Source organism: Eubalaena glacialis, chromosome 2, assembly GCF_028564815.1.
Source record: "Eubalaena glacialis isolate mEubGla1 chromosome 2, mEubGla1.1.hap2.+ XY, whole genome shotgun sequence".
Lineage (NCBI taxonomy): Eukaryota > Metazoa > Chordata > Mammalia > Artiodactyla > Balaenidae > Eubalaena > Eubalaena glacialis.
The window spans coordinates 46,043,715-46,066,444 of record NC_083717.1 but is presented as its reverse complement, the minus strand read 5'-3'; the positions used below and the strand labels follow the sequence as shown (position 1 = coordinate 46,066,444).

At 37.7% G+C, this 22,730-nt stretch overlaps 1 protein-coding gene across 7 annotated transcripts in view; it reads right to left on the bottom strand.

Moving 5' to 3' along the window:
* MCTP2 (multiple C2 and transmembrane domain containing 2) overlaps positions 1 to 22,730 on the bottom strand; it is a 190,183-nt gene that overhangs the window by 33,415 nt on the left and 134,038 nt on the right. For 4 of the 7 annotated variants that reach the window (XM_061181797.1, XM_061181803.1, XM_061181802.1 and 1 more), the window contains 2 exons: positions 3,919 to 4,041; positions 1,170 to 1,211 (listed from right to left, as the gene is read on the bottom strand). The exons of 1 other annotated variant lie outside the window; for it this stretch is intronic. In XM_061181797.1, coding sequence (XP_061037780.1) covers positions 1,170 to 1,211; positions 3,919 to 4,041 — 165 coding nt within the window. The remainder of the gene's footprint in view (positions 1 to 1,169; positions 1,212 to 3,918; positions 4,042 to 22,730) is intronic. 2 more of the 7 variants (XM_061181798.1, XM_061181800.1) reach the window with 2 other exon arrangements.

The window sequence follows — 22,730 nt, the reverse complement described above, 5'->3', positions numbered from 1 at the left end:
GGGTTCAATGCCTGGTCCAGGAAGATCCCACATGCCATGGAGCAATGAAGCCGGTGCACCACAACTACAGAGCCTGTGCTCTAGAGCCCATGAGCCACAACTACTGAAGCCCGCAAGTCTAGAGCCCGTGCTCTGCAACAAAGAGTAGCCCCTGCTCGCTGCAACTAGAGAAAGCCCGCGCGCAGCAATGAAGACCCGAAGCAGCCAAAAAAAATAAATTAATTAATTAAAAAAAAAAAAAAAGAAGAAGACCTGGGAAGATCGTGGGACCTTCATTCTAAAAAGGGTCAATTCCCTTTTAAAAAAATTATACTTTATTACTTTGCTATTAATGATCATTTTAGCACAACAAATAAGATTTACTTTGTAATCTGCCCAGCATCCTTCAAATGGGCAAAACCATCTGGCTCGCTCAATTAATTTTAAGGCTGTCTGTGTCATGGAGCTAGTGTTTTTAAATTCGTTTCTATTTTCTGGACATTTTATATTGGATACTTAACTCTTAAGTTTCCCCCGTTCGCCCCTTTCCTCTCCTGTCAGCCTTCTACACACTATCACCCCAGCCCCGTAGACCCATAGGTTCTAGGGGACTGGGCAGCCGTGAAGCTAGTAGCATCTCATTTGGCATTTCACTTTTTTTTTTTTTTTCATTTTATTCCAGAAGGTTTGTCTGAGAGCGTAATGACAACAAAAAGCAGCAGATTTGAGAGATTCTCCCAGGAGGAGAGAAAGGACAGATGTACACAGACGTAAAGCTGAAAACGTTGCCAGCAACAGCTGGGCAAGTGACAGGTTCTGAAGCGGGTGACCACCCTGCAGAGTGCAGACATGAGCCTAAAGGAACAGCGATTGCACTTGATTTACTTTTGACTTCCTGGGCTACCTTTCATCTACCTTTCATCCACCAAGGGGAAGGCTAATCTTTGCCTCCAATGACAGGCCTCCTAGAGGGATGCTTCTATAACATTTCAGTTATTCCTTATATTTCGCCCCTTTTCATCCTCATTTAAAAAATCTTAAAAAGGGATACCCTTTATACATTACGAGAATATCACTATACTGGTCACCCTATAGTAGTAAAAATATATACATATATAGTTTGACTCAACCGGCTAGAACACTGAAAGCAGTCACGTTACCCCTTTGTGTCCTTTCTCGAGCACACCCACCTTGTCATCTTCATCCTCCTCCTCATCGACGTCCGTGCTCTCCTGCAAGGAAAATCCACAGTTTGTAATAAAATGTCAACCGAAATTACCGACTACGAATGAAATGCATACTCATGCTTAAAGTTTTCCTATATCATTGCAACACTAGTCTTTTTAAAATACACTGTAACTTCTTTAAAAAGGACATTTTTAAAGTTAAGGGATGCCTTGCCAAGGTTGTAAACAATATGCATAATCTACATAAAACTGTTAAGTATAAATAAAGCTATTAGGGGAGTGCCCTTTGAAGGCAGCCAGCTTTAAAAATGCATTGCGGAGTTGTACTATCTGTAAACAGTTTTGTTCTGAGTCTGACAAATGAAGCAGCTGCTGTGTTAAGGCTGAGAACACCATACTCCGTCTGTGCTGGGCTCATTGTTAGAATGACTGCACTTTTCCTCTGGGGCCATTACCGAAACATTAGACAGTAGAAAATGCATTAGTCTGAATGTAATCAATCTCAAGAATAAGCTACAGGTTTCTATATGGCATTCTTGTCTTCCTTGGGCTTCAGGGTTGGTGGGGGGCAGGTGAGGGAAGGAAACTCAAGGCTCAGATCTGGACTAAAGGGGGGACTGCCTTTAGTTCAGGGGCCCCAGCACCAGCTGTGCTGCACATAGGCTTGTTCAGATTCATTTAGAAATCTCGGCTAGTTAACAGGTACACTTGAATCATATCACTGCTACATTTAAAAGCTAACACGTGTTGGTACACAATCCAATGATTTGGTAGCTTCAAAAGAATGCTGGGTATCAGAAAACCAAGGACTATTTTCAATTTGAACACTTACCTTTCTGCTTAACCTTGCAAAGGTCAGGCATGCTAATTAGATGCCATTGTTCCAATAGAAAAAAGAAAGGTCAATATCATACTTGTATAAGGGAGTAACTCTGAAGTATCTAGACGGTACTCTGCTATCCTCCATAAACCATTGAGCAATTTCTTCAGGGCTGGTACTGTATTACCTCCCAGAATTCCTAGGATCTCCACCTAGCAGTCTGTGGGATACTTACTGATGCTGGAGAACTAACCTATTCAATGATGGCAACAAGCATGTTTCATAAAAGCACATGGATAAAAATGAATACAATGAAACATGTTAAGGGAGGAAAAAACTCTGTAATTAGGAGTCAGAAGTCTTCATCTTGAGACAAAGTCTTCAGCTGGAGACATTGTTCCAGCACTGTTTTGCTGTGTGACTTTGAGCAAATCACTTTGCCACTCTGAACGTTAGCTTTATGAAGCATGAAATGAAAACAGTAGTTCTTGACTCCTTCATGGTTATGTTAACAAGATTAAATTAGGTAATAAATTAGAAAATGTTTAGTAAATTAAAAAGGTTGCATACACACACAAGTACACTTATGTACCCATATTTACATACGCACACATATATACATATATATACCTGCCTACAAATACACATGTACACATACACATATATATACACACGCTATAAACGTATACATCATATATATACCAGGGAAAATAAAATCTGATTAAAACTGTAAAAATGTTAGTTGACAGCACTTTTACAACAGATGCTTCTCTGTAAAAATTTCCCTCATCTGTACCTCTGTGAAACTTAGTCCTTACATAAACCTGTACTTTAAAGCTATTTATTTGTTACTTGGTTCTAGCATCTTCAGGCCCCTCATTTATTGATATATGCACGTGCTTATTGCACTAACACAATCAAAGACCAAACAGAATAGAATTTGGAATTTGTCTGAGGTTTTACTCCCTCCCATAACACTCATTTCCCCCATCCCAAATGAAACTAGAAACATTCCTTAAATATCCATTATTTCAGAGATTATTTTTTAAAATAATCAGAACATTATAAGGAAAAATAGGTGAAGATGGTCAGCTTTTGAGTCTTAGAAAACCTAATGTGCAGGTGATTTTTCTAAAGGATGTTATCAAGTCTCAAGACCTTTGATTTTTGTTTTAAAAACTTGGTTCTTGAATCTGGAATGCCAAGATTATATCATAAAGCAAGTCTGTAAATACAAGTTCCTTCTAACCCAGAGCAGAAAAAGATTCTAGGGGTTGGGATAAGAGGGGTAGGGGAGGGAGAGCTGGAGAAAAATTAAGAAAAGTAAATGCTGGGGGATGTCTTTGAGAAGAGGCCTTGCCTGTGCTTCCTTTAACACCACGGTGAGTTTGAGAATTGCAAGAAAAACTTGGGCACTCAAGAACAGAGGGGCCCATGCCCATGCACTCTCTGATTTCCCTGAGAGTTGGCAAGCCTCAGAGCATCCCCTGAGGCTTCAGCCTAGAGGAGAATATTGCACAGGATAATTATAGGGAGAGGCCTGAGGCAGCCTCCCAGTTGCGTGTGCCCTGAAGGGGGCTCAAGGAGCCACCAAAGGCTTTTCTCTAGTGATTGAGAATCTCATTCCCAGGAACCTTATGGAGAACCAGATGGGCATGCAGACATGTGCTGCCCGCATGGAAATGCTGACCAAGAACCAGATGGCTCACTCAGGCTAAGAAGGCAGGCCAAGACTCAGGAACACAAGATGCTCTAGGAAGAAGACTCCAGATTACACATGATAAATACCTTCCCTGTAACATGAATACATGTGCAGTGTCGCTCCTCAAACCTCAAATGCAGTGGACTCGGGTCATGATTCGGTGGTGGTGGTTTACTGCTAACACATTTTTTCTTTAGTCCAATGTCAGAATTATTGGAATCTTTGCTCACCTGGCTGTCCTGGATGATGCCAACCTTCCCCTTCGTAGGTCTGATGAAATTGTAGACAAAGAGGAGCGATAATGCCAGCGGGATCATGTACAGTTCAAAATTCCAGACAGTGACTAAAAATACCTGATTGGAAGACACAGACCAAATGACTGCTTGAAAAAACAGGATGGGAGCAATCTTCAATTCCTATTCATTGACTTAAGGAGATTAAACCCGGGACTCTCTATATAGTTCCAAATAGGTTAAAACACACACACACACACACAGATACACACATGATGACTAACAGTTTTAGAACTGGTAGCAGAATAAAGAAGACAGAGAAATGAATTGGCCTGTCACACTCTGGAATAGAGTTCCCATATTTGGAAACCTCATTACCCTATCTACCTGATTCAGAGTTTTTTGCTGCTGGATTCAATGTACCAGAATTTAGGAGAAGTAGCGGGGAAAATCCAAAAGTCACGAAGAGGCTGGCCACAGGCCAAATTTTGCCAACAGTGAGGTGTATCTGAACTAGAAAGAATGATTACTTTTCAAAGAGGCTGCCAATGTTGAAAAATTCAAATATTTTGGAATAAAAACTTCAGTTTCCCGAAGTCTCTTTAAAAAATTTTTTTAAAATTTTATTGAAGTATAGTTGATTTACAATGTTGTGTTAATTTCTGCCATACAGTAAAGTGACTCAGTTATATATATTTATATATATATGTATATATTCTTTTTCATATTCTTTTCCATTATGGTTTGCCACAGAATGCTGCATATAGTTCCCTGTGCTATACAGTAGGACCTTGTTGTTTATCCATAAAAATCTTAAAATCTTCCAATTTTGAGGCGACATGGCCACAAGAAGATGAAGATCAGTGTGAATCTTTGACACTTGAGAGACATAAGGTTTATATTAGAAATAACATAAACAGTATCAAAATGTTGAGATCGTTCTGGATTTCTTTTGTTCAATACTATGTTTTATAGATCTATTGATGGTGTTATATATAAATCAAGTATATTCATTTTACCTGATCTATGGTACCCCATTCCAATGAATATTCTGCAATTTTTCCATTATACTCTCTTATCATGAAAACTTAGGTTGAAACAGTGGTTTGTTTTTTAATATAGTCAAACATATTAATCTTTGACTTTAGCATTTCTGCCATTTAATATTCAATGTTCTACTTAAGAAATCATATGCTACCCTGAGGTGATAAAGCAATTTCCTTGTGTTTTCTTCCAAAAGGTAATTGTGTGTGTGTGTGTGTATGTGTGTGTGTGTGTGTGTGTGTGTTCCTTATTTTGTCTCAAATGCCTTTTGGTTTATCGTTGGAAACAAGCATCCGATTTGAACTCCATCCTCACAGATAGCCAACTTTTATTTTTATTTCATTTTTTTAAATTGAAGTATAGTTGATTTACAACGTTGTATTAGTTTCAGGTGTACAGCAAAGTGATTCAGGTATACACACATATATATCTTTTTTTCAGATTCTTTTTCCTTATTGGTTATTACAAAATATTGAATACAGTCAACTTTCAGAATTAGATTACTGAAGGGATCCATACTTTGCTCACTGATCTACATGCCCACCTCTGTCACACATCAGCTTCCCACATGACTGTGTTGGTTGTTTACGGACCCTCTCATCCCTTCCACTGAATTATATTATTGTTCTTCCACCAAGACCACGTTGTTAAACAGCAGTTTAGTAACCAGATGATATCTGAGTGGGTAAGTCCCAATTACTTCACTTTCAAAATTATCTCAGATCGTTCTTTGCCCTTTATCCTTCCACATGTATTTAAAAATCAATTTGCAACATTCTATAAAATTATTGGTGAAATTTTTATTGAGATAGCCTTTAATGTATATGTCAATTCAGAGAGAAATGACATCCTGACATTGACCTTCTGAATTATAAGGACTGTTTATTTCTCCATATACTCAGGACTTCTTTTATGTATCTCAAAATATCTTTTTTTTTTTTTAAAACATCTTTATTGAAGTATAATTGCTTTACAATGGTGTGTTAGTTTCTGCTTTATAACAAAGTGAATCAGTTATACATATACATATGTTCCCATATCTCTTCCCTCTTGCATCTCCCTCCCTCCCACCCTCCCTATCCCACCCCTCTAGGTGGTCACAAAGCACCGAGCTGATCTCCCTGTGCTATGCGGCTGCTTCCCACTAGCTATCTATTTTACATTTGGTAGTGTATATATGTCCATGACACTCTCTCACCCTGTCACATCTCACCCCTCCCCTTCCCCATATCCTCAAGTCCATTCTCTAGTAGGTCTGTGTCTTTATTCCTGTCTTGCCACTTGGTTCTTCATGACCTTTTTTTTTTTCCCTTAGATTCCATATATATGTGTTAGCATACTGTATTTCTTTTTCTCTTTCTGACTTACTTCACTCTGTATGACAGACTCTAACTCCATCCACCTCATTACAAATATCAAAATATCTTTTTTACTTTCACCATAATGATTTTATATATGTTTTGTTATTTTTTGTAAGTAACAACACTTTTGATACTATTACAAATGGGGTCATTTTCAAATTTATATACTTTAGTTGGTTACTTCTAGGTACAGGAACATTGATTTATATGTTGTTCCCATTATTTCTGAGCCCTCTTATTGCTTGTTATGAGATTGCAAATATATCATTTTGGAGAGGTGGTGTGGAAAATCATATAAACTGCAAATCATGACATTTTTCTTTAGCCTCCCAGTCTATACATTATATTTTTAGTGCTAAACCTCTATACATTTTTTAATAAGTCCAGAATTTTTGAAATACTTTTTGATTCAATGCAAATTATTACTGTTGATGTCTTCCAGTCTATTAATTTGGTGTGCTTTATCAACTTTCTTTTATTTATTATTTCATAATATATATATTTTCCTATAATTTCCTAGCTTTTTAAAGCTTTCTTTTTCTTTTATTTTTTTGTCTTGTTTTGTTTTATTATGAACAACATAGAGAAAAGTAGAGAAAACAGTACAGCAACTTCTCTACTATGTAAAACTAGTGATTTTCCTCATTGTTACCTATTTCCCTTTCCCTGTTCTTAAAGTTCTTTTAGGATTAGAGGTTTTAACTGTGTCCTAAAGGATTACTATTTCTTTATGTACATCTACTGGATAAGTGGGGTTTTACTGTTCCTTTAAATTTCTAAATATAATTTCAAGTAAAAAGAGGCTGACCTAAAACTATTGAGAAAAAATAAGAAACAACATATTTTTGATTTATTTTCATCATCAACTATTTATAAAATGTCTTCAACAAAATTACTTGTACATCAACCAATACTAGAGGGACAGCTGTGTTAGACAAACACCTCATTTGCCATAATATTTGCCTCCACCAGGTATAGGTAAGTAAGCCCAGAGTGTTTTACAAAAAAAAAAAAAAAAAAAGAGCCACATTTAAATATCACATTCAAAGGGCTTGAAACTCTTTTAGAGTGAGGGACTAGTACCTTCAGAAACATTTAAAAAATCAATGCCTAATTCCTACTTCTGTAATAAAGGATTAATTTCCTAGCAACAGCTTCTAGCAAAAACAAATAGAAACCCATGGCAGGGAGGGGAGACCAATTATCTGAGAGTCTGAAACAAAGTTATTTAATTTTGCAGGGGAGTTGAAACCTTGGGAAAAGAACTCAGATCTGCATGGAGTCACTTTAACGTTTTTTGCACCTTTGACTCAAGAGCAGCTGCAGACACAGAGATGGTACCAGTTGGTACTCAACAGAAAAATTTGCCACCTTTCTGAATGAAGGATACAGGCAAAGGAGTCAGTGACAATTAGGGCCACCAGCGAGTGTACAAACACACTGGAAGGAGAGAGTAAGCAAAAGAAAATCCCAAATTCTGTATGTGAACTCTGCTATGGTCTGTACCACACACATGGGGCAGACTCAAAGCAGTGTCTGAATTGGGATCAAAGCTGCCACCCACAGCAGGTGTGACCAAATGTGCAATTTGAGTCTAACAGGATTAATCCCTAGAGCAATCACTAAAGAACAAGCAGAGAAGAATAGATAAAAAGTCAACAGATGAATTAAAAGGGAATTCTAAAAGGTAAGAAAAGGGAAATAGGAATAAGAAACATAGTAGACAAATACAAAAATAATAAAATGGTAACCTAAATTCAACATATCAAAAATTATATTGAAAGTTAATAGAATAAACATTGCAAGTATAAAAGGTAGAAATGAGAATAAAATGAATAACTCTGTGGCAAAAACTTTGACCACTTAAACAAAGGAAAAATTTATTGAAAAATGCAACTTAACAAAATTGAACAAATGTCCCCACCAAGATAAATTCAGGTTCAAATGCTTTTACTGTTGAATTCTATCAAACATTCAAAGAAGAAAGAACATTATGTTGGAGGGAACACTTCACAACCAATTTTATGAAGCCAGTGTTACCCTGATACCAAAACCTGACAAAGCCATTACAACAAAATAAATTACAGGCAAATATTCAACAGAACAAAGATGCAAAAATCCTTAAGAAAATAATAGCGAACCAAATCAAGAAATATATGAAAAATATATACTACAGTGTGACCAACTAGAAGATGTTCCAAGAATGTAAGATTAGTTTCACGTTAAAAAACAATGTAATTCGCCACATTGACAGAAAGGAGAAAAAAACACTTGATTATTTCAACAGATGTGGAAAAAAATATTGACAAAAAATTCAACACTATTAACAAACAATGAATGGAAGGAATTTCCTCAATCTGATAAAGGACACTTACAAAAATCTTACAGTTATCGTATTTGGCTATAGTTTGTTGTATGTAAATTACGCTTTGAGAAGTTGCTTTTAAAAAAATCAACACTTGCTAAGAAGGAAACTACTTAGGCATGCAACCACATGAATAAATCCAAAAAACACACTGAGAGAAAGAAGGCTTGTACAAAAAAGAGCACATACTGTATAATTCCATTTAGATGAAGTTCTAGAACAGACAAAATGATTCTATGATGGAGAAAACTGCATGATTTCCTTCTAAAATTAGAAACAAGGTAGGGATGTCTGCTCTCACTACTCCTATTCAGTATTGGACTGAATGTCCTAGTCATTGCAATAAAGGAAAATAAATGAAATAAAAGGCATAAGTATCAGAAAGGAGGAAAGCAAAACTGTCTCTTTTTATTGATGACCTGATATTTTACATAGAAAATCCTAAGGAATTTACAAAGCAAATCGTAGAAATAACAAATCTAGCAGTGACAGGGTATAAAGTTACTTTTTAAAAATCAATTCTATTTTTAAACCTAGCAGCAAAAATCTGGAAAATAAAATTTAAGATTTTCCATTTATAGTAGAACCAAAGCCCATAAAATACATGGGAATAAAATTCACAAAATGTGAGCAAGATCTCTTCACTGGAAATTATAAAATATTACTGAGGAATGTTACGGAATACATAAAGGAGTGGACAGAAATGCCACTAGTTCATGGATTATAAGACTCAGTATTGTTAAGATGGCAGTTCTTCACAAATTGATCCACAGATGCAAGCAATCCCAATTTTGTAGAAATTGACAAGCTGATTCTGAATATTATATTGAAATGTAAATAACACAGAATAGTCAAAGTAATTTTAAAAAATAAAGGTTATACTACTTAATATAGTTTACTATAAAGCTATAGTAATGGAACAGAAAATAGAATCCACATATGTGTAATTAACTGATCTCTAAGAAAGTTGCCAAGGTAATTCAATGGGAGAAATGAGAGTCTTTTCAACAAATGGCACTGGAACAACTGGTTATATGTGTGGGGAAAAAAAAAATCACTAACCCTTACCACTTACCATATATAGAAATTAAATAAATCATAATATCTAAAAGTAAATGCTAAAATTTCGAAACTTCTAGAATAAACATATGAGAAAACCTTTGGCATAGGGGAGGGTAGGCCAAAGATTTCTTAGGACAAAAAAGCACAACAAAATAATGTAAATAAAAGAAAAAGGAAACTTCATTGAAATTATTCTTCCTTTGCTCTTTGGAAGACACAATTAAGAAATGAAAAAAAAAGTCACAAAATGGGAGAAAATATTTTCTATACATATACTGAAAGAGAACATGTATCTGGAATATATAAAGAATTCTTACAACTTAGTAAGAAGACAACTCAATAAAGATTGGTGAAATATTTGATCGGACTCTTCACACACACACAAATCTATATGAATATCTAAAAGCACATGGAAAGACATCCAACTTGATTACCCATCAGGAAAATGCAAATAACTCCTATGAAATAGTACATATTAGAAAGGCTAAAATTAAAAAAAAAAACTGACAAGATATAAAGTGTTGACAATGTGGAACAACTGGAGGTCTTATACACTCCTGGTAGGAATACAGAATGATAACTGATTTGGGAAACCACATGGCAGTTTTTCAAAAAGTTGTGCATACACCTCTGTAATTCAAGCCCTCCTACTCCTAGATATTTAACATATGACCCAGAGACTTGCCCACAAATGTTCAGAACATAGCAGCTTCATTCCAAATAACAACAACAACAAAACTGGCAACAGCCCAAATGTCCACCAACAAGTGAATATAATATATCCATTCAAGGGAACAACTACTCAGAATTAAAACAGAACCACCTATAAAATGTTGGAAGCAGTGAAGCCTGATTTCTCTGACACCAAGGAAGCTTCTCACCCCACCACGCAGGTTTCCCTATGTTCCATGATGCAGATGCAATGGTGACCCTATCTGAACCTTCCCCAAAAATGTAACTTTAAGAAATTACCTGAGATCTTCAGCTTACAAATATTTCTTCACTTTCTACCCCAAAATGTGTTTGCCATAATTTTTATGAAATTAGATATGAAGAATATAAGCATGCCAAATCTCAGATAAGGAAAAATGATTCATAAAGACACTTGCGTTTTCCTGGGGGAAAACCTAAAAACAGAAATACTATCTTAGGGAGTCAGTGGTTCCAAGGTAGCTGTGATTGAGGAACTTAGTCAGCATTGCCATGGACGAACATATCTCTTGAACAAATCCTCTAGGTATTGTTTCTTTAGGTAGGGCTGAGAAATATATTATCTTATGTCACAAACAGTTTTAAAGAACAAATCAGGCTACATTTTTCTCAGGTTTCATTATGAAGTGGTTGATAAAATTGACCAACCAACCAATTATTAAATATCTTCTATACATCCAAGAGGATGCCTCACTATAAGGTAGTTAACTTGGAATACCAAATACAATAGCATGGCTATTTTCCAAAATACTTTAGGATTTACTCATTTAAGATTATCTTAAAATTTTGTCCTTCTGTCCCTTGAGAGTAGATTTAAGACTAGGAAACAGCTCAATTAAACGAAATCAAGTCTCTGAATAAATCAAAAACACTGCATTTGTTAAAACAAATGAAACAAACACACAAAGTGTGATTATATTAATTAGCATTTGCCATTTGTCACCTACACATTGTTCATAATGTTTAAAAGAAATTGAACAATGGAATCAAGATCCTCATTTAAATATATATATATATTTATACACACATATATATATATATTATGGTAGAGGTGCTCATACAAAATCATGGATTATTTTATGTTTGTTCTCATAAATAGCTAAGGATGCCACAGAAATTTGGGGAGCCGCTCAATATGATCGTTATTCAGAGTATAACTTTGACCCAACATTGGTCAGATTAACTAGGTGATCTCAAATTGCTACTCTACTTTGTAGTAGAATGATATAACTTAAGATAGCATGTAAACATTAAGCATGTAATAACAAAATTAAATGTTCACTTGTGGTAGAAAATCTTTGAGAAACTTCTATATCAAGTTTCAGCTAATGGAAAATCTACTCTCTGTTTTAAGTTACCCATTCCTATATCCCCAAGTAAACACTGAATTTTAAGGAATGGAATAAAGAAGTCAAGATCACCTCATAAAGTCAATTAAGGCTTAAGGTAAAATTATTATAAAAGTGGAACTGATTATTTTAGAAGAAAAACAGACGAAAATTAACCAAGCATCCACCTTCCTTACTAGACTCCTGGGTTAAAATTGTATGGAGAAACAGCATCTCAAGAAGCACACAGGAAGGGCTAGTTGATTTAGTTTGGTTAAGACACTGCTGCTTTAAAGCCCAATGACTTTGAATGAATATTCAAGAGGTTGGAAGATGTTTCGTTTGAAAAATACTGAAGAGGGGCCTAACTTTCTGTGAAAACCACTGGTGTGGCCCCTATGACAAAGAAAATGAGAAAGAGAAGCACACACACACCTTTCAGAATACTGTGAAAATCAGTTCTTTTGTTACACTAAAGATTAAATCTAGACATTTGAAAACAGTGTCTCTTGAAATAACCAGTCTTTATGAACAACCATCCTGTATGTGTCCGGCCCAGATTGGGGGGAGATTCACACACACATGATTATTTTAGAATAAAGGTATTGAGTACTGTGAAACAAACTGTGCTAGTTCTGATCCAAAAAACTCAAGGGTTAAACAAAGAGAAAACAAGGCAACAATTTGTTTTTAATTTGACTACATACAAGTTCATTTCTATGACAACAAATCGGTAAGCGGCCCCTTCTCAATAAAGTATACGTGGATTTATTGTCATTAAAAGAGAAAAACAAAATGTCTTATGTACCACCATAATAAAGCAAAACAATAGAAAACCAAAAAAAAAACACCTACAGGTCATGTCATGCTCTTTCATCTGAATAATATTTTCTATTGCTTCCTGGCCTACCTTATGACATTTAGACCTCATAGTTTAACATCTAAGACCTTCCTTGAACTGACTGATACTTGACTATTTCATAAGCCAACACCCACCACACATCCTAGATTCCTAGTCATGTTGCACTATTTGCAGACCCCAAGAGATGAAATGGTGTCCAGGATTTTGCTTCTGAACACACCCTTCTCTCATTTAGGAAGCTACTACTTGAACATTTCCTCACTCTGAAGTGTGACCCCCTCACCCCGACCCTGAGCACTAACGCACTAACCCCATCTTTTTGTCACTGCTTTACTTCATGCATAAATTGATTGTCCAGCATTTATTGAACACCCACCATGAACCACACTGATTTAGACACAACAGTGAACAAAACCAAGCAACCAACCAACAAACAAAACAGCCTTCATAGAGCCTACATTATATTTGGGGATTAGGAATGAGATGGATACATAAGTAAACTATATATTCTACATCATCAGATGGTAAGAACGGCTATGAGGAGGGTGACGAAAAACAAAACAGGAATGTAATAAAGGGAATACCAGGCGATGGGGCTGGGACTGCAATTATAAGTAGAGTGGTTAGAGACAGCCTTGCTGAGAAGGGCAATATGTGGGCAAAGCCCTTGGAGAAGTGTGCAAATCTAGATGAATAGTGTTTCTGGTCAGAAGAACAGCAAATCCAAAGGTCTGGAAATGGGAGTATGCCTAGTACGTTCAAGGAATAGTAAGAACCCCCTTGGCTGATACAGAGTGAGCAAGAGGATTAGAAAGGGAAGAAGTGAGAAAGGCACAGGAGCCAGTCCTAAAGGGCCTGAACCATGGCTGTAAGTTCTTTGGCGTTTATTATAAGGGAGTTGTTGAGTTGTCAGAGGGTTATGAGCAGAAGATGGACATGATTTGACTCCTATTGAAGAAAGATCACTCTGGTATATCACAAGAACATACCATAAAGAGGCAGGGTAAAAGCACAGGTTTCATTTAGAAAGCTATTGCAATGATCCAGGTTAAAGTTAATTGTAGTTTAGAACCATGGTGATGGCAGTGCAATTAGTGGAAAGTGGTCATGTAACTCTATTTAGAAAGTAGACCAAGAGGATTTGCAGACAGTTTGAATGAGAAGATAAAAATGGAATCATCAAGGATGACACCAAGTTGTGGGGTTTGAAAAACTGGAAGACTGGATTGGTTCGTTAATGGAGACAAAAGTCTGTAGAAAGAACAGGTTTGGAGAAGGAGAGTCTGAGGCACCTATTAGACATCCCTGCAGAGACACAGAGTAGGCAATGGATAGAAGGTTTGGAGTTCAGAAAAGAGGCTAGGGCTAGAGGCACAGATTTGCATATTATCAGCATCCAGATGGTATTTAAAGGTATCAGACTGGATAATTTTAACAAGGAAGTAACAGTAGAGAGAAATGGCCTACAAGTGTAGTGATCCCTAGAAAAGTGCAAATTTATGGGTTGGAGAAGATTAAAAGGAACCGGAAAAGGAGACTGAGGAGCACTCAGAGCAAAAGAGATACACTGGGAGATTGTGCTGTCCTAGAAAACAAGATAAACAAAGAGGAGGCCAACAATACATTTCTAAATAAGATGGTCACTGAAAATTGGTCATTGGTGATTTGAAATGAGCAGCTGACTGCAGTGATAAGACAAAAATCAGATAACAGTGAGTTTAAGAGAGAACGGCAAAACTATAGACAGTGAGTAGAGATAACTCTATGAAACAGTTTGATATAAAGAAGAGCAGAGAAATAGGGTGGAAGCTGGAAGGGGATGTAGCAACAATACAGGAGAGAGAGGGAGAAAAAAATGATGATGTAGGAGACAGAAGAAAGAAGAGATGGAACAATATTTTTGAAACAGTGGGTAGGAGTAGGAGCCAGTGCACAGATGGAGGGTTGGTCTTCAGAAGCAACAATTCAGTGATTCACAGTTAGAGGAGGGAAAGCAGAGGATACAGGCATAGATGTTGGTAGGGGGATAGGTAGGTATGGTGAGGGCAAGATAGCAGTAGATGGGTACTTGTGTCAACCATGGTCATGATCTGAGTGAGGACAGGGAGAAGGTATTAGAGTTTGAGGACAGAAGAGAAGTTATAAAATAGTCTAGAAGAGAGGAAAAGAGAATGGCTCATAGAAATGTAATATAACTGTCAGGAGGCACTGTATGTTTTTCTCTAGCCATGCCTACCTGAGGTTGCTAATCAAGTATAATGAAGGTAGAGAAAGAAAGGAAATTATTTTTAAAATGGACCATGGAATCTGAGCTGGATTACTGGTGAGGAACAATATAAAGTGGAGAGGATAAAATTTAAATGCAATGGCTATGTTAATTAACAGATTATAAACAGCTGAAGAGAAAATTAGTGAACTGAGAAATAATTCCAAAGAAGTTCTTCAGAATGTAGATGAGAGAAACAAAGATACAGATATGTAAGAGGTTAAAAGACATGGAAGATAGAAACAAGAAGGTCTGACATACGTCTGATGGGTGTTGAGGGGGCAAAGGGTTAATGAGAGAACGGGGAAGCAATATATGAAGATACAATGCCTGAGGATTTTCCAGAACTGTTGAAATATACCAGAAAGGAAGATCAAAAAAACCCATATCAGGATAAATAAAGAAGAATTTAGGCCTAAAAATGTCATGGTAGAACTGAAGAATACTTGGGAAAAAAGTAGAAACATTCACAAGCAGCTAGAGAGAAAAGACAATTCAACTGCGAAGAAAAAGCAATTTGAGTGACTTTATATCTCAATGCAACAAGGGAAACAAGGAGAGAGTAGAATAACTTAAATACATATGCTTTCAGTCTTTCAATTTAGAAACTTGTACCTAGCAAATTGTCTTACAAGTAAAACTGAGACTTTCCAGAAAAGCATGAGCCAGCAGTGCTTATCACCCAAAGACCCTCATGAAAGTACATATAATAGAGTTATTTCAAAGAGAAGGAAAATCGTCCCTGGTATAAAAAGGCTGAACATGAGAATGTATGTGTTCAAAAGCAATGGTAAATGTGTATACCAGTCTAAATAAACATGGACGTATTAAAAACAAAGGTTTAATTTGTGTGTAATGAGACAATCTAGTAGAAAAACAGGGGACAGCAAAAGCCCATAAACTGGGAGAGGTATGGGTTGATTTGAAAAATTCTAAGACACCCTTGTTGTTAAGCCTGTATGTTAAGTAGACACGCAAATTTCAGCTTTTCAGTATGAAGCTGAAGCTTTCTCTCATTCTTTCTGCATAAAACAAAATAACCCACAAAAAACAAACAGAAACCCCCAAAACAGCTGTGAAAATTGAATAATCTATACAAACTCTGTATGAAGACATTTGAGGGGAATCAAGGCATCCAGGACCTGAGGGGACAAGATCAAGGATAAGAGACAAACGCAGTGAGGTACATCTTAGTTTGCTATTGCTTTAACTCCTTCAGAGTTTTTTGTTATATTTTGTTTCATTTTTGCCAATTCACTGTGTAAGACAAGTGACTGAGCACACAGGAGCAGTTCAGAGCTCGCTTCAATCTTAATAATCTAGGGAGGTAAAAATTGGAGTGCAGGGGAACTATGGCAGCCAGGACTTGAAGGACGAAAGGAATAGCAGAGATGCAAGCCTGACATTCTGCATGTCTCCTTGAGAAATTTACTGTTTCCTAAAGCATGTGAGGTTAGGATGAAAAGTTGAGGCCAAGCAGAAAGTGGGAACTAAAAGTTTTTGGCAATCTCACTGAGTTGGGAAATAAAAACTGGAGGTTAAGGACTCTTAAAAAATAAGGGCTCTAGTAAACACTACAGAATTTTATTAAGTCTCCTGAAGCACTAAGCATAGGGGTAAAACCAGAAATAGATCAATCCTCAAAATGCCTGAAATCCTTTCTACCTTGGATCATTTCAATCCCTGACTGGATCATTCTGACTTGCTAGACCCTCACTGCCTCCTCTACATCCTCTCTTGTGGAAAATAATATATTCCATATCCTCTAAAATGTTTTAATAAATCTTACCAGTATTTGATAAAAAATAACCAGGTATGGTCAGGATTAAAAAACAATGACCAAAAAATCAAGAGAAAAACAGACAATGAGAACAAAAAGCTTATTTAGATGTAAGAGTTACCAGTTATAAATTTTAAAATAGCCATGATTAATATATACATATTTATGCCATAATATATAATATACATATGTGTATATTAATATATACACATATACCATCTTAATATATACATAAAAATGGATTAAAAAACATGGAGAGGGGCTTCCTTGGTGGCGCAGTGGTTGAGAATCTGCCTGCCAATGCAGGGGACATGGGTTCGAGCCCTGGTCTGGGAAGATCCCACATGCCGCGGAGCAACTGGGCCCGTGAGCCACCACTACTGAGCCTGCGCGTCTGGAGCCTGTGCTCCGCAACAAGAGAGGCCGCGATAGTGAGAGGCCCGCGCACTGCGATGAAGAGTGGTCCCCGCTCGCTGCAACTAGAGAAAGCCCCCACACAGAAACGAAAACCCAACACAGCCAAAAATAAATAAATAAATAAATTAATTAATTAATTAATTAAAAAAATGGAGAATATCAGCAGAGAACTGGGGTCTATGAAATAGAATCCAATGGAAATGGAAATTTTTTTTAAAAAAAGATAAGTGAAATGAATAGCTCACTAAATGAATTTAATAGCAGAGCAGAAAAGAGAGCATTTGTGATTTGGAGTATTAGTAGAAAATATCTATACTTAAAGCAGATATAAACATGATGACAAAATACACCAAAAAAATAAGCAGCTACATGGCACATTTAGAAAGGTTTAATTTAGATGTAAAAACTTGGAGTCCATAAAAAGAGAGTAAGAGAGAAATGGGGAAAAGCTATAAATGATATTGAATGAGAATTTCCAAAAACCTAATATAAAAGCTGTGAAGTTACAGATTTAAAGAAGCTCAAATAGGATGAAGGGGAAAAAAATCACAGGCAGGCATCTCATAGTAAAACTGCACATAATTCATGACGAAAAGAAAGCGGAAAAGTAGATATAGTGAAGTTTAAAGAAAAATCACATTTCCTCCACAATGAACAACAATCAAAATGACAACTGACTTTTCAACGGAAAAGATAACAGCCAGAAGACAATTGAAAAGAATCTGTATAATATAGGATTTATCTGCTCCTTGAATGCTTGGTAAAAAACGTGTCTCTAAAGTTGCCTGGGCCTATGTTTTGTTTTCTGGTAAGACATTAAACCACTGATTCAATTATTTAGTGGGTGTAGGACCATTCAAGTTCTCATTCTTTTTCAGTCATTTGGATACACTGTGGTACAAGTTTCATCTCTTTCATACATCTTTCAACATTTTAAGCATAAAACTTCATAATATCCTCCTATGTTTAATCTCTGCCCATCTGAATTATCTCCCCATTCAATGCCTGCTGTTATTTATTTGTGTCTTTACTCTTTGTACATTGAAAACTCTCAGGAAAGAATAACCCATTTTGTTAGTTTTTCAAAGAGACAGCTTTTAACTATTATTCCTTTTTATTTTACACACATACTCTACTTCACCAATTTTTCTCTTATTTTTACTTCTAGTTAATTTGGCTTCATTCTGCTGTTCTTTATCAATGGCATGATTCTGACAGTTAACTCAATAATTTTGATTCTGACTCATTTTCCATATTGGCTTTGTCTTGTTCTATATTTTGTGAAACACAACATGTCAATTCTAACTATTACGTGGAAGAGCAAAATGCCAAGAAGAGCCTAGGCATTCTTGAAGATGAAAAACAAATTGGGAAGGACAATGCTAAATTCAAGTGATGCTTGTGTAACATTGGTACTGGTGTAGACAAGAGACCAATGAATGGACAAGCCCACCTATATAAGGAAACCTGATTTACAATATGACCTGGTGGAAACTGTAGATCTCTAAGGAAAAGTAGAATATTCAAGAAATGGTACTGGATCAGTTGGTACCCAAAATACAAAAATGAAATCAATTCACAAGCAGATTTTAAAATTTAATATACAAAGTAAAACCATAAAAAATTTAAAGAGCGTCTTTATGACTTTGAGACTGGGAACGATCCCTCAACAGTGACACAAAATGCACAAACCACAGCGAAAATAATTAATAAATTTGACATTAAGTATAAGAATTTTGTTCATCAAAATATATAATGGAAAAAAATAAGCCACAAACTTGGAGAAGATATTTCTATTACAAAGAAGTTCTATCTAGATTACATAAAACACTTCTACAAATCAATAAAAAGGTAGAGGGGGGAAGAAAATTAGGCAAAAGGAGAAAAAAGGAGTGGAAAGGTCCCCAAACCTATATATATTATTAATAATGAGGAAAATGGAAATTAAAACCACAACAAAGTACGACAACTCATGAGACTGACACAACTTAGAAGTCATATAATGAGAAGAGTTTTCTAAGATGTAGAACACTGATAACTTTTATTTGATGCTGACGGTTCAGTAACTTGGGAAACGGTTGCATTAACTATTAAGCAGAATGTGTATATCAGATAATGTGCATTTTTACTCCTAGGTATAAACTTGGGAGCAGTGGGTTTCAAACTTTACCATGCATGGGAAATGCCAGAGGACTGGTGTAGACAAGATCTCTGGGCCCCACCCACAGTTCCTGGTTCAGCAGGAGTGGGGTGGGGCCCAAGAAATTCATTTCTGCAAAGTTTCTAGGTGATGCTGATGCTACTCTCCAGGCACTACATATTGAGAGCCATTGCTCTACAGTCTTGCACATGTCTGCCAGATGAAATGTACAATGTTGACAAGACCACTTTTCATAATAGCTGAAAAACAAGCAAACCAATCAACAAACAAAAAACCCCAATCAAGCCTGCAATCAATTCAAATACCTTTCTAGAGTAGAATGGATAAGTAACTTATGCATAAAGTTATATATCATACAGAATGAAGATATCTGAAGGTCACATTTTGACCACATGGACGAAGGTCAAAAACAATACTGAGTGAATTAATTTGTAAGTCACAGAGTAAGACCTAAAAGTATTACACAATTCCTTTATAAAATCTTAAAAAAGCAGACAAAATTGAATTACACTGTTCAAGATAGATACAAAGGTAGTAAAACCACAACGAGTAAATGACACACATTCAGTGTTACCACTACTTCTGGGGATGAGGGAAGAAGGATTCAGTAATAAAGAGGCAGAGGAAGGGCTCTAAAATAATGGGAGGGGGGGACCTTCAAGATGATGGAGGAGTAAGACATGGAGATCACCTTCCTCCCCACAAATACATCAAAAATACATCTACATGTGGAACAACTCCTACAGAACACCCACTGAACGCTGGCAGAAGGCTTCAGACTTCCCAAAAGGCAAGAAAGTCCCCATGTACCTGGGTAGGGCAAAAGAAAAAAAAAAAAAAACAGAGACAAAAGAATAGGGACAGGACCTGCACCTCTGGGAGGGAGCTGTGAAGGAGGAAAAGTTTCCACATACTAGGAAGCCCCTTCGCTGGCAGAGACTGGGGGTGGATGGGGTGAGGGGGGGAAGCTTCGGAGTCACGGAGGAGAGCACAACAGCAGGGGTGCAGAGGGCAAAGCAGATAGATTTCCGCACAGAGAATCAGTGCCGACCAGCACTCACCAGCCCGAGAGGCTTGTCTGCTTACCCGCCGGGGTGGGTGGGGGCTGGGGGCTGAGGCTCCGGCTTCTTTGGAGGTCAGATCCCAGGGAGAGGACTGGGGTTGGCTGCATGAACACAGCCTGAAGGGGGCTAGTGGCCACAGCTAGCCGGGAGGGAGTCCGGGAAAAAGTCTGGAACTGCCTAAGAGGCAAGAGACCATTGTTTCGGGGCGTGTGAGGAAAGGGGATACAGAGCAGCACCAAAACGAGCTTCAGAGACGGGCGCGAGCTGTGGCTATCAGCTCGGACCCCAGAGACGGGCATGAAACGCTACTGCTGCTGCTGCTGCCACCAAGAATCCTGTGTGCAAGCACAGGTCACTATCCACACCCCCCCAACCACCCTGCAGGAAGCCTGTGTAGCCCGCCACTGCCAGGGTCCCATGATCCAGGGACAACTTCCCCGGGAGAACACACGGTGCGCCTCAGGCTGTTGCAATGTCACGCTGGCCTCTGCCGCCGCAGGCTCTCCCCACATTCCAATTATGACTACCATACCCGTCCCTCACCCTGGCCTGAGTGAGCAAGAGCACCCTAATCAGCTGCTACGTTAACCCCCTCCTGTGTGGGTGGGAACAGATGCCTGAGGGCAACCTACATGCAGAAGCGGGGCCAAAACCAAAGCTGAACCCCGGGAGCTGTGAGAACAAAGAGGAGAAAGGGAAATTTCTCCCAGCAGCCTCAGGAGCAGCAGATTAAATATCCACAATCAAATTAATGTACCTGCATCTGTGGAACACCTGAACAGACAACAAATCATCCCAAAATTGAGGTGGTGGACTCTGGGAGCAACCGTAGACTTGGGGTTTGCTGTTTGTGACTCACTAGCTTCTAATTTTTTTGTTTATCTTAGTTTAGATTTAGCACTTGAGAGCACTGGTGGATTTGTTTATTGGTTTGGTTGCTCTCTTCTTTTTCTTTTATTACTATTTTTTTATTTTAATCATTTTTCTTTTCTTTTCTTTTTTTCTCCCTTTACTTCTTTTTTTTTTTTTTAAAGTATATGGGAGGATATTGCATTGGTTATATGCAAATACTACGCCATTTTTTAAAAATTAATTAATTAATTAATTTATTTATTTTTGGCTGTGTTGGGTCTTCGTTTCTGAGCGAGGGCTTTCTCTAGTTGTGGCAAGCGGGGGCCACTCTTCATCACGGTGCGCGGGCCGCTCACTATCGCAGCCTCTCTTGTTGCGGAGCACAGGCTCCAGTCGCGCAGGCTCAGTAGTTGTGGCTAACGGGCCTAGTTGCTCCGCGTCATGTGGGATCTTCCCAGACCAGGGCTCGAACCCGTGTCCCCTGCATTAGCAGGCAGATTCTCAACCACTGTGCCACCAGGGAAGCCCTCCCTTTACTTCTGAGCCGTGTGGTTGACAGGGTCTTGGTGCTCTGGCCTGGTAACAGGCCTGAGCCTCTGAGGTGGGAGAACCAAGTTCAGGACATTGGACCACCAGAGACCTCCCAGCCCCATGTAATATCAATCGGTGAGAGCTCTCCCAGGGATCTCCATCCCAACCCTAAGACCCAACTCCAACCAACAGCCAGCAAGCTCTAGGGCTGGACACCCCATGCCAAAAAACTAGCAAGACAGGAACACAACCCCACCCATTAGCAGAGAGGCTGCCTAAAATCATACTAAGTTCAAAGACACCCCAAAACATACCACCAGACGTGGCACTGCCCACCAGAAAGACAAGATCCAGCCCCACCCACCAGAACATAGGCACCAGTCCCCTCCACTAGGAAGGCTACACAAGCCACTGAACCAACCTTACCCACAGGGTGCAGATACCATAAACAACGGGAACTACAAACCTGCAGCCTGCAAAAAGGAGACCTCAAACACAGTAAGTTAAGCAAAATGAGAAGACAGAGAAATATACAGCAGATGAAGGAGCAAAGTAAAAACCAACCAGACCAAATAAATGAAGAGGAAATATGCAGTCCACATGAAAAAGAATTCACAGTAATGATAGTAAAGATGATACAAAATCTTGGAAATAGAATGGAGAACATACAAGAAAGGTTTAACAAGGACCTAGAAGAACTAAAGAGCAAACAAACAATGATGAACAACACAATAAATGAAATTTAAAATTCTCTAGAAGGAATCAACAGCAGAATAACTGAGGCAGAAGAACGGATAAGTGAACTGGAAGATAAAATACTGGAAATAACTACCACAGAGCAGAATGAAGTAAAAAGAATGAAAAGAACTGAGGACAGTCTCAGAGACCTCTGGGACAACATTAAACACACCAACATTTGAATTATAGGGGTCCCAGAAGAAGAGAAAAAGAAAGGGTCTGAGAAAATATTTGAAGAGATTATAGTTGAAAACTTCCCTAACATGG